This window comes from Platalea leucorodia (genome assembly GCF_965183815.1).
Source record: "Platalea leucorodia genome assembly, chromosome: 3".
NCBI lineage: Eukaryota > Metazoa > Chordata > Aves > Pelecaniformes > Threskiornithidae > Platalea > Platalea leucorodia.
The window spans coordinates 127144801-127157124 of record NC_138825.1 but is presented as its reverse complement, the minus strand read 5'-3'; the positions used below and the strand labels follow the sequence as shown (position 1 = coordinate 127157124).

Sequence of the window (12324 nt, the reverse complement as noted above, 5' to 3'; positions counted from 1 at the left end):
ACACGGGTGGGGGCTGCGCAGCACCGGCGGCAGCGAGACCCCGGGCTGGGGGTCTGCGGGGGTGGCCTGGCTGGAGCACTGGGAGGGGGAAATGCAGCTGCGAAGGTGCGAGAGCACCGCAGGCACGTGCGCGGGGATGCAGAGGGGGTGCAGAGGGGGCACAGCCCACGCGAGAGGGCGAATCCAGCTTCAGCTCCCCTGCACTGGCACTAAACACCACGTTAACCTGCTTTAAGAGCTAATTAAGAAGGTTTTTCTGGGGTGCGCTTAATTGGTGTCTTCAAAACTTGACCCATCCATTGCAGAGCAGACAAACCAGAGCATGGGGATGGGCATGGCGGCAGTTTTTGCAGTGGCTTTTACATTGGTTGAACAGGGGCTCCTCAAGTTCGGGGTACTGGGGTGCAGGTCTACATACCCCAGAAGTGTGCTCAAAGCCCAGGGATGAGATTTAGGACCAACCGCCCCAAGAAAACCACCCCAGCTCCTGCACAGAGCAGAGGATGGGCCCGTTTGGGTCCAACCCCACGGATGCAGCCACGCGTGCCCACCCCGATGCAGCATCCTTGCACCGCTGCAGCCCGGCTCTGCCTGCGCAGGCAGGGGAGCACCGAAAGCCCCCGGTCAGCTGGGAGCAGGGATGAGAGGAGAGGGGGAGCGGCCAGACGTGCTGCCGCGGAGGGGAAACCCAGCGAGAGCAGCCAAGCATGTGCATTAGTTATTGAAATAATCAGGTTTTCCCAAGGAGCCCCAGCTCATAGGTCGCCCCGTGCCTTCCGCTGCTCGCAGTAGGATAACCTTACCCACCCACACCCCCCTGAATCAATAGTTCTAGTTAATATCCACTTCATAACACTGCAGGAGGAAAACTTATAAAAATGCTAATATTTAATCACTGAATCACATTGAGGCTTTCCCTTCCAGAAAGGAAATCTGTCTCCTGGGTAATTAAAAACAGCTCGGTGCGTGAGTTTGGTTTGGGCCCAGCACTGCACAGACAACCTGGGGTCAGGGACAGCAGATGCCAAGGTACCCCTACTGCTGCGGGGTCAACTTTTACTTTAGAACAGAATAAAATATTTTACTTTATTTTACCAAAGATTGAGATATCCTGATGCCACAGCTCTAGACAGGGAATGCCCTGTCCCTTTCTAATTTAACGATTACACAAGGGGAGCCAGAAAATCATTTTGTCAGACTTTCTGCTGTCTGCAGCATCCGACCTGGGTAAAGCAAACCCAGAACGTGCGTCCTGTATCCCAGACCACCCTCCCGGTTCCCTGCCATGAGTCACTTCACCCACAGATGCACGAGTTTCTCGGGGATATAGGCAGATAGAGGCACTGTATTTATCTCATGGCAACCAACTCTGGCCCAGGTTGCCCAGAGCGGTGGGAGATGCCCCATCCCTGGCCACATTCAAGGCCAGGTTGGACGGGGCTCTGAGCACCCTGGTCTGGGTGAAGCTGTCCCTGCCCATGGCAGGGGTGGGACTGAGTGGCTTTTGGAGGTCCCTGTCCACCCAAACCCTTCTGTGACTCCATGATTCTGGGACCCCACAGCCTCCTGGGTGATGGGACAGGCACAGAGCATCTCAGCCTCGGTGTGGGCTTAAGGGGAAGCTGCAGAGCACCCTCACGTAGATACGGGACCAAACTAATTAAGGAGACGTGCACGGGTCAGGGGGTGAATCAGCTGTAAGTGAACACACGTAGCAAGCAGTATCTGGGAGAAGATGCTCCAAGGGGGACAATCTGCCACCCAGAATAACTCTCCTAAGAGCATGGCTTAAGACAAGCCAACATGGTGGGACCGCCCCTGCCCCGTGCTCTCCCGATCCAGCAAGCATCACTGCGATGTCTCATTACAGCAGTACCATTATCCACCAGTGCCCGGTGGTGCTCCAGGGGGTATCCAGGAATGATCTCCCTCATTTGCACACGCTAATCCAGAGAGGAAGCCTCACCAAGAAGCTCTTTATAACTCCATCTGTGATCAATTAGCAGACAAGCTCTCTAATTGCACCGGGGCGCAAGTCCCCTCCTTCACAAGTGCAATTAGGTTGGTCTAAGAGTGCAAACTGCTATGGGCAGTGACCCTGTGCGAGGTCAGACCGCGCTGCGGGACAGGAGCAGGCACCCCCAAAATGGGCAGCCTGAAGAAAATTCATCATTTTTCTGCTCTTTCCCTGCAGCTGGCCCGAAGAGCAAGTATTTGCAGAAAATCCCAAATTCACCCCTAGCTGAGTTTCACCTGCAGAACAAAGAGGCGGAGAAGTGGAGAGCTGCAACAGCAACGGATTTGGGGCTTTGGAGCCCTTTTCAGCCAGCCTGGGGCAGGCACGGGGCGGCTGCTGGGGAGCGACGGCTGCCTTAGGAGGCACTGAAGCTCAAAACCACCCCCAAATCTCCTAGGAACACCTGGGAGGGCCACAAAGGCATCTTGTTGGTTAACACCCTCCCCAGCCTCCCAGGGCACGAGCATCCCCTGGGAATTTGGTGAGCTGAATCCCATGCCGTGGTGGGAGATGAGTCCCTGATGCTCATGGGTGGGGCTGGATTTTGGCCACCCCGGTGGGGTAGAGCCCACCTCTCCTCTCCGCTTCCAGACCGGGAGCCGGATAACCTGGCACCTCTCTCTGGCTGCTCCCATGGGACCAGAACTGGGAGCTCCCATCCCTGCCTCAGTTTCTCCTATTTGCAAAATGCAAATAGTGCAGCTACGGCTCACGGGGGCTGCCAGGAGTGCGGGGATCCCTGGGCGAAGAGGAGCCGCGTTATTCTGCAGCCATCCCACACGGCTGTCAGTCTCAGCCCTTTCTCTTTCATCGGGGCTGTGATTTATTAATCTCCCACCTGAGCTGAAGTCGAGCAGCGCTTCAGAGCACTGCCCACCTGCAGAAACGCACAGGCAGCCTGTCACACCCGAGTCAAACTCTTTCTTTAACTTCTTTTTGTGCGATAATAGATGCTTTTGGCTGAATGAACAAACACCCACGCGGGGAGCTCTACCCGAACCCCCAGGCTGTGCTGCCGGCGGGTGAGGAGAGGGAGGAGGCTGGATGGCAGCTTGGCTAGCGAAGAGCATCCCCCTCTGCAACGCCCGGTACCTCCAGGAAAACCAGGGTACGGAGGAGTATCAGCACAGCACTCAACCTGCCAGTTACTGCGGAGCACTGAGGGATGCCAGGCTGGTGGAGGTCACCTCGCTCCATGCTGAAGGGGTCTAAAGCTCCCTCTAGGGTCACTGGAGAAAGGCAGGAGATGCTTCCCTCTGGAGACCTTGGCACCAAAACCCAACCACCCACACCGGGATATTCCCCTGGGTCTGGCACTGAGGGTCCAGCTCCATCCCATCCCATCCCATCCCATCCCATCCCATCCCAGGGCAGGGGTTAGCCCAGGGCTGGGCAGCCCGGGGGCAGTTTGGATGGGTCCTGGTTGGAGGGAAAAGCCGCTGCCAGCCTGGATGGGGATCAGGGTAGGGTTGGCACACCATCATTTTAATCAAACAGCAAAAATACAACCAGGGATTTCAAGAGTTGGTCAGAGAGGATGAGGCAGCCAAGAGGATCCAAGTAATGCAGCTCCACAGCAGCACTGAGCTCACCATGCCATGACTCTGCTGCCCATCATTCCCAAATTCTCACGGGGCAAGGGGACAGCAAAGCATTGCCTGGGCCACAGAGACACTAAATGCCGGAGGAGCTCTGCCCCATCCATGCAGCGAGTGCCCGGAGCGCTGGGACGCTTCACAGCCACCTCCAGCGTGGGAGCCGGTGGGGAGCAGACCCTGATGCCAGCTCCGGGCTGTGCTTATGCACTCGTTAGTACGATGGCACCACGGCTGTCCCCCGAACGCTCCGGAGGCAGGAAAGCCTTTCGTGGACGGCAATGCCACGCAGTGCTGGGCATCCTCAGGGACGGGTGTCAGGAGCCACCTGCTGAAACCCAGCGCTGGGACCCACTGGTGCAGGATAGGGCCCAGCCCGGGCGCCTGAGGGACCCAGCCCTGGCTCCTCCAAGGAGCAGTGTGGTATGAGCCATTCCTCACAAGTACCAAAAAGCTCATCAAGAAAAGACCAAGAGCATGTGAGCACTCCTCCCCTACCGTCACTACAACTGTTGGAATCCATGGTGTGGCAGAAAGATCACCCTTCCATAAGGATCGCGCCGTTTACGGATCCTCACGGTGTGATAATGCCGGTCCCTTCAGCCAGAGCAAGGTCCTGCCCCCCATGCAAGGCCCTGTCCCGGGTTCACGTCTCGCGTTAGCCGGCACCCCGGGCTCAGTGCTCTCCCACAACCCAAAACGCTGCTGCTGCGTGTCGCAGAGCCACCCAGGGCATCTGCCCCTGGCCTTCCCTGTCCGCAGGGCAGACACGGAGCTGCCTCCACGTGTTCCCCTTTTGGGAGAAGGAATTTGGGTAAGGTGTAAATCAGCTTTGGAGCTGGATGTGCTAAATATTAACACGACGCTTTAAACTGCCGTTTCCTCTACAGGCAAGGCTTGCTGCGGCTTCGACAACGCACTGGGTGGCATGAAAGGGGAACGGGACCAAACCCCTCTCCACCCGCCATCCCGTCCGAGGGATGGGTCGGTCCTAACCCCCCGCCTGCTGCCTTCACCCACCCACCCACGCATGGGATTGCTCCCCAACCCTCCTCTACACCCTATTAGCAATAGGATTTTGCCAACCACGACCTCAGGATCCAGCCCTGCTGGGTCTGGTCGCCAGGAGCCTCTCCACCAGGACTGAGCTTGCTGAAGACAGCAGCGTCGGGGTCCTGGTCATGAGCTCCGTGGCTGCCCAGGGCGAGCAGGGGAAGAGGCATCCCCGACCGCAGGTAGCGGTGGTATCTGGTGGTCACATCCAGAGCGTGCGACTAAACCCCCTCCTTGCACACAAATCCATTGCAGCAAACTACCAGGAAAAAAATTCCCGAACCCTGACCCAACTGTCCTCGAAGATGACAGCAAATGTCTTCCTTGGGAAAGAAATGTCCGGGCTCCTCGCGGCTCAGCACCGGGGAAGGAAACGTTGCCATGAAGTTTAGTGTCGTCCTCCCCGGACGGCATGACAGCGATGGCAACCCTGCACCACGCAGGAGCCGGCTCGTGCCTGGGAGGACGATGGGGATGGGATCGTGGGGGGCCCTGGAGAAGCGCCCCGTAAGGGCTCCGACACGGGGACTGGCAGGAGCATGAGAGGGCGGGTGCAGCGGGAGCACGGCGGGTGCAGCGGGAGCACGGCGGGTGCAGTGCTGATCTCAAAGCGTCTCGAAGCGGGTGTCATTCCCGTCGCCCATCGGTTGGACCGTGGGGCCTCACAGCGGCTCCGTATGCAAAGATGTCGAAGCAGGGACGGATCCTGCCTGTCCGACAGGGGCTGTGTGCCGGGCTTGGGGCCAGGCGTGCTCAGGATTGGGAATGTGGGTCCTCCCGGGGCTCACCGGGAAAACCCGCGGTGGGTCGGCCGGGGTACGACCTGCTCCCAGCGAGGTATTTAGCTGCCCCTGTGCTGATGCTGGGAGGCAGGGACGGGGAAATAAGGGGATAATTATGCCTTTTTAATGAGGCTACGGTCATTAAGGCAGTGCAGGGAAAGCCATTTCAGGCAGCGCTGGCTGGTCTGGCTCAGAGGTGATGAAAATCCCCTCTCCCCTGCCCTCCCGCAGCGCGTTCGCAGAGAGAAGGGATTCCTATTCCTGCCTCCTGGCGCTGCCAAACCATAGGATCATAGAATCACAGAATCGTTAAGGTTGGAAAAGACCCTTAAGATCATCGAGTCCAACCATCCCACAGCCGCCTCTGCCTGCCGGCGGGCTCCCGCACGGAGACTGCGGTCGGAGGACGGATCCGGCACTGAGCCTGCCCCAGGAGCTTGGGAAAGGTTTGGTGGCTGCTAAGGTTGTGCACCCCTGGAGAGTTTTTCCTCCTTTTGCAGCTTCCCTTAGAAACCTTTGGAGCCGGCACGGACCCGAGCAGAAATCCCAAAGCTGCAGCATCCTTAGAAGAAACCCAGGCACGCGCCGGGTCCTGGCACAAGGTGAGTTCTCCTGGCCCTGCCCGTGACACTTTCTTGGTGGCACAGCTTCGTGACCAAGCCCTTCACCCTACGGCAGGAGCCCAGCTCCCGGGGCGGGGGGGATTTGCCACCCTGGGACCTTACCTCCCCTCCCCTGCGGGAATCCCCCTCCCCAGGGGGAGGCAGTGGGGGGGCCGCAGTGTCCCAGGCCGGCTGCAGGCGGGCGGGGGGTCCCCAAGAGAGCAGCCCTTAAACCTGGCAGCCTCGCATCCCCCCTTCCCAACCCAAGCGCGGCCGCGGTGGGGAAACTGAGGCAGGGGGCGGCGGCGGGAGGGCACAACCGGGACCCCCCCCCCGGTACCTCGGAAAGCCGCTTTGGCGATGCGGTCGGCTTTGCCGCGGAGGCCGGAGACGGTGCGGAGCTGCAGGAGCAGAGCCATGGTGCGGGGCGGTGCGGGGCGGTGCGGGGCGGTGCGGGGCGGTGCGCGGTGCTGCGCTCCCAGATGAGCTCCGAAGCGCGGTGCGGTGCGCGGCGTGCGGAGCTGCCGTGCGGTGCTCCCCCCCCGGCGCTGAATTATTCAGCAGCAGCAGCACCGCCCTCCCCTCCCCTCCCCTCCCCTCCCCTCCCCTCCCCTCCCCTCCCCTCCCCTTCCCTTCCCTTCCCTTCCCTTCCCTTCCCTTCCCTTCCCTTCCCTTCCCTTCCCTTCCCTTCCCTTCCCTCCCCTCCCTTCCCCTCCCCTCCCCTCCCCTCCCCAGGGAAGGCAAGCTGCAGGGACCTTCCCCCTCCGCAGGTGGTTTTGAGTGGGGAAACTGAGGCAGGGCTCCCCCCAGCACAGCTGCCTGCGCAGCATCTGCAAGCTGGAGCCTCTGGGACAAGGGTGTTCACCCCCCCCCCATCCCAAACCTCTCCCGGGGAAGGGGAGATGGGGGGTGCCCAGGAGGACTCGTGGGACCACCGAGACCCGCACTGTTACCAGCATCTCCTGGGGTCAGGCGCAGGAGACGGGTCCTCCGCTTCTGCCATCTTCCAGGCTGAACCTCAACAGGACCAAGTGGGGTTTCCAGACATAAGTAATATCTTTACAATCTGGATTTGTGGGCTCAGTTTGGAGCAGGTCTTGCCTGTAGGGTTGCACGTGAACACCTTTCCTAGGGTCTTAAACTTGTCCTTTATTTCAAGGCGGACGATGAACGCGTGCATTTGGGAAGAGGAAGAGCACAGAGACAAGGGCCTTCAAGCCTCACGCGTCTGCCTTTCCTGCTCGGGCACTTCCAGGAAAAATCCCTCTGTGGTGAAAAGCGAACCCAGGAGAGCTTCAGCATCATCAGAGAGAGAGAGAAGCGAGGGTGAAACCTTCACAAATGGATAATAAAACACTGGAAATAAGAGATCTGTTTCCATCTACCACGTCAGGTTCTGCTGGAGAGTCTGGATTGCCATCCTCCTGCCAGGAGAAAAGATCGTGATGCTCATTCATAAGTGCAGGAGAGTGGAGAAACTTGGGATTAACAGTGTGTGCCGGTTCTCGTGAGGTTCATGATTACCTCCCGGCAGCGCGGCCCCGAGGCCAGGGCGCTGCAGCAGGGAGGGAGGTGCGATCACAGCGCCTGGAAGTGTTCAAAAACGTGTGGATGTGGTGCTTAGGGACAGGGTTTAGAGGTGGAGCTGGCAGTGCTGGGTTAACGGTTGGACTCGACGATCTCAGAGGTCCTTTCCAACCTTAACGATTCTGTGATTCTATAATAGCTCAGGAGGTGAGACCGCGCACGAGCCAGAGATGGGTCCAGCACGTCTGATACTGCTAAACCAGCGTTTTTTGGTCTCTGGTTGGTCTCTCTCAGCTGAGCCGTCCAGGCTGGAGCTGCTTTTGCAACCCCTTTCACCCTTCTGCCTTCGGTCTTGCTAAAACGCTGGAGTTCAGAGGCAATGGGGGTTTCTCTGGGGCTCACCCTGATAGTTCAGAGGGGCTCCCGTGGGTTTTGCAGTACGTTTTAACGGAGCGTGGCCTCTTCCAGGTGCTTGGCTCTCCCCTGCTGGGTAGCCAAGGTGCAGCTGCATGAACGTTAACGCCAGTGTTTAACTTCTATCACTGGGCAGCTCTGGTGGGACATAACAGCCACGTGAAGCTCCTCCATCAAATTCTGCTCATCTTTGGTGCTCCAGCAGAAGATGTCCTCACCTTCATCTCCCCAGCTCCGCTTCTCGAATTGGCTCGATTGGAGAGCGAGCAAATTACACCAGCGTTTCTAGGAGGCACCTTCAGAGCAGCCCACGTCGCCCTAAAAGCACAAGAACCACAGAAAACACCTTCTACATCACGTATTTAACGTTAAACCTCTTACTCAATATCAGAAAGCAGCTAACTGAGTAAAAAAAATCCAGCGTAAGGGGTGTTGACTGAAGATGTTCATTGCAAAAGGCAGTAGGACGGATCACTTAGAGCTGCAACGTGGGGTTGGGTGGGTGATGCTAGAAGGCCACCACGACAAGACCAGCCTGAAGGGCCTCATAAGGATTGTGACCTCTTTTTTCCTGATGTTATTTTATATGAAATCCCAGACATGATTTAACTGTTCCTACTGTAAAAGCACAGGTGGAGGGGTTCTTGGGGAGCGGCAACCCATAGTTTTACTCCCAGACTTAAATAAAGAGACGCAGCAAAGCAAGAAAGAAGAAATTAAGGCAGAAGATGGGTCTTTAATACGGTGCATTAAATCTGACTGCGACCTGGCGACTGTAGTCGCTGAAAGCAATGTGAGAAACTACTGCCTTTCAGCTGCTGGACATAAGCATCCTCTTAGGATGATGGAATCATGGAATTGTTTAGGTTGGAAAAGACCTTGAAGACCATCGAGTCCAACCGTTAACCCAGGACTGCCAAGCCCACCACTAAACCATGTCCCTCAGCACCACATCTCCCCGGCTTTTAAATCCCCCCAGGGATGGGGACTCAGCCCCTGCCCTGGGCAGCCTGGGCCAGGGCCTGGCAGCCCTTTGGGGGAAGAAGTTTTTCCTAATATCCAACCCAAACCTGCCCTGGTGCAACCCAGCAAAGTTTTTCTGCTCATAGCTAAGAGACCTCTAGAGCTCAATGCTCTTCTGCTTGGTGGAAGATCTACACTTGCACCCCCGGTGATTTATCCACCCATTAGACCCCTAAATTGGATAATGAAGATGAGCAGGAGCAGCATCAGAACCCAACTGCAACAAAGTCAACGAAACACGAGGATTGTCAAAGTACGGCGTGTTAAAATCTTCTCTCCAGCTTGAGAGCTAGAGAGGCCTGCCTGTGATTAACGGAGCAAGATGAGAAAATGCCCTTTATAAGCATTAATTTCAGTTTTTTGCAATGTCTCTGCAATCTTCGCATCGCTGCATGTGAATAAAATTACACACCCACCTCTGAATCACTGATGATTGCTCTTATTTACTACGGGTTTACACCAAAGGCAAGCGGGAAAGGACCGCTCGCTGGGGCAGGATCAGGCCTTAACCAGTCCCTCCGCACACGCCTCCCACAGCACCAGTATCCCATTAAAACAAATCCAATTGCGCATGCTGAAGCAATAGTCTTATGATGATGCTACAGAACGTTAAGTCCAAAATTAATGAAATTTTCTCTACTTAACTCCTTTTCTCTATTTTTTTCCCAGCTCTTCTCCTCCCACGCTTGGAAAAATCATATCAGCCTCCCCGTTTGTCAAACCACGAAGATCCTTTATATTAATTACAGAAAGTTGCTGTGGTTTTCTTTCCTTTTTTTTTTTTTTTTTTTTTGTGTTGCCTGGGAGTCAGGCAAAGGCATCACAAACGGGGACTGATTTTGGCCCCTTTCATCAGCAGGAGTCTCTGGGACAGGCTCCGAGGGGTGTTTAAATGCTTTATGCTGCGTATTTTCCTGTGTTACGTTTCTCTCCTCGTGCCTCCCGCGTAAAATCCCCAGGGGCCCGATCGCCCGAGCGGATCCGGGCTGCGGTAAGACAGCCTGAAGAAGGCAGTTCTCCTTCCAGGAACGTACCCGCAATAAATGTGCCAAATAATCCGCTCCAAATTTTCTTCCAGTTGCTAGAAAGCCTTAGCGGGTGCCTGAACCACCCCCTGCAGACGGGTGCGGTGATGCTTCTTGAGTCCCTCCGAGCCGGGATTTGGTGTTTTAATGAAATCTGCAGTAACTGGGGGTTCCCCCCGCCGGGAGGGGGTGGAGGGGGGGGTCTGTGCTGGAGGTGTCCCGGCAGGCTGCGTTTCACCCCGCCGCCGGCTCTCCTCGCTGCCGGGGGGATGCAGGCAGCGCAGGACAGAGCCTGTCCAAGGGGGGAACGAAGCCCCAGGGAGGGTCCTGGGGTCCTGCCGGCTGCAGGCAGCGTGCTCTGGGGACAGCAGGCTCTGGGGACAGCAGGCTCTGGGGACAGCGTGCTTTGGGGACAGCGTGCTCTGGGGACAGCAGGCTCTGGGGACAGCGTGCTCTGGGGACAGCAGGCTCTGGGGACAGCGTGCTTTGGGGACAATAGGCTTTGGGGACAAGAGGCTTTGGGGACAGCGTGGTTTGGAGACAATGAGCTTTGGGGACAGCCTACTTTGGGGACAGCGTGCTTTGGGGACAGCGTGCTCTGGGGACAGCAGGCTTTGGGGACAGTGTGCTTTGGGGACAATCTGCTTTGGGGACAGTGTGCTCAGGGGCAGCATGCTTTGAGGACAGCCTGCTTTGGGGACAGCGTGTTTTGGGGACAGCGTGCTTTGGGGACAATAAGCTTTGGAGACAGTGTGCTTTGGGGACAGCGTGTTTTGGGGACAGCGTGCTTGGGGGATAGCAGGCTTGGGGACAATGGGCTTTGGGGACAGCATGCTTTGGGGACAACAAGCTTTGGAGACAGCGTGCTTTGGGGACAGCATTCTTGGGAGACAGCAGGCTTTGGCGACAATGTGCTTTGGGGACAATGAGGTTTGGGGACAGCATGCTTTGGGGACCATAGGCTTTGGGGACCATAGGCTTTTGGGGACAGTGTGCTTTGGGGACAGTGTGCTTTGGGGACAATGAGCTTTGGGGACAGCGTGTTGGCAGGGCGGCGGTGCTGGCAGGGCCATGCAGCAGCGGGTGGCGAGGGGAAGCAGGGAACAATTACGCAGCTCTGGCTGATGGGCTCCTTTCAGATAGAAAATATCCTTATCAGGGAGCTCCTGAGCCGGGCTAGGCAGCAGCTCCGCGCGAGGATAGCGGGGATTTCATTTTGCAGTGGGTGATTTTGCTAAGAGAAATATCACCCGCCCTTTCCTCCAGGCTGCTTTATTTACTTTTGAACGCCTGCAGCGCTCAGCTCTGCAGATTCCCATGCTGGGTCCGCTGCCTGCCGAGGTCACCGGTGGCTACGGCGGTCCTCTCTCCCGTCGGCAGCTAAAGTCCCAAATCCTGCAGAACAGGAGCAGGGACCGAACCAGCTTTTCCATCAGCGTTGGCCTGGAGGGGAGCCCTGGCTGGGCGGCAAAGGGGCTGTTGCTGGAGGCCCAAGAAAAAGGAGCAGAAAAGACCCTTCTGCAATGCAGATGTTCCTCAGACCAAGTCCAGGGCCAGCCGTCACAACGTGCATTTCTTCATTTCCCATCGCACTCGCTTTTTTTGGCCCTGCTCTTCCTCGTGTGGATGCTGCCCCTTTGCCCCAACAAGAACTGAGCTAGAGCCTTGGAGGGTGAGCAACAAGGAGACCCTCATGGAGGGCAAATAGCCGCACCAAAGCACCTTTCTGGAGCTTCTCCAGCCCTTTTTCTGGGGAGCTAAGTGCTTTACAAATATCCCTGACGCCACAGCTCCCTAGAGAGCAGTCACACTAATTTAGCCCCACACAGAGGGAACCGAAGCCCCCGTTGATGAACTGCCCCGTGGAGCAGTGACTGTGTCCTGTAGGTGCATGGAGAGCATCCAAGATGCTCATGACTCCCGAAATTGGGGTCAAATGAGCAGAAAAAGGGCTGGGAGCAACCCTTGTCCCCTGCTGCCTTTCATCGCTCCGCTCACAGACCCCATCTTTCAGATCCCAGCTCTTCCCGACCTTGACTCTGCCGCTGCAAGTCTCCCCCCATCTGCCACCGTGCCCCCTGCAGTCCAGTCTCATTTTAAGGAATTTCAGGGACGCAACTGTCACGAGCGAGGCTTTGTGGGATAAAGCTGCCTCCTAGCATCATCTGTCATTTTGAGTGCTGCAGTGGGCGGCTCTGCATGTCTGTATCGGTCTCGGGGAAAAAGGGGGAAAATGCTGTGGAGGCAGTTTCTGTGGATAAGCAGAAGTGTGAGCAAGTGAAAGGG

At 57.0% G+C, this 12324-nt stretch overlaps 1 protein-coding gene across 4 annotated transcripts in view; it reads right to left on the bottom strand.

The window, feature by feature from the left end:
- OTOF (otoferlin) overlaps positions 1-6468 on the bottom strand; it is a gene marked incomplete at both ends in the record, with an annotated part of 108879 nt that extends 102411 nt beyond the window's left edge. For all 4 annotated transcript variants that reach the window (XM_082306316.1, XM_082306317.1, XM_082306318.1 and 1 more), the window contains one exon: positions 6390-6468. In XM_082306316.1, coding sequence (XP_082162442.1) covers positions 6390-6468 — 79 coding nt within the window. The remainder of the gene's footprint in view (positions 1-6389) is intronic.
- Between the last annotated feature and the right edge of the window lie 5856 nt (positions 6469-12324).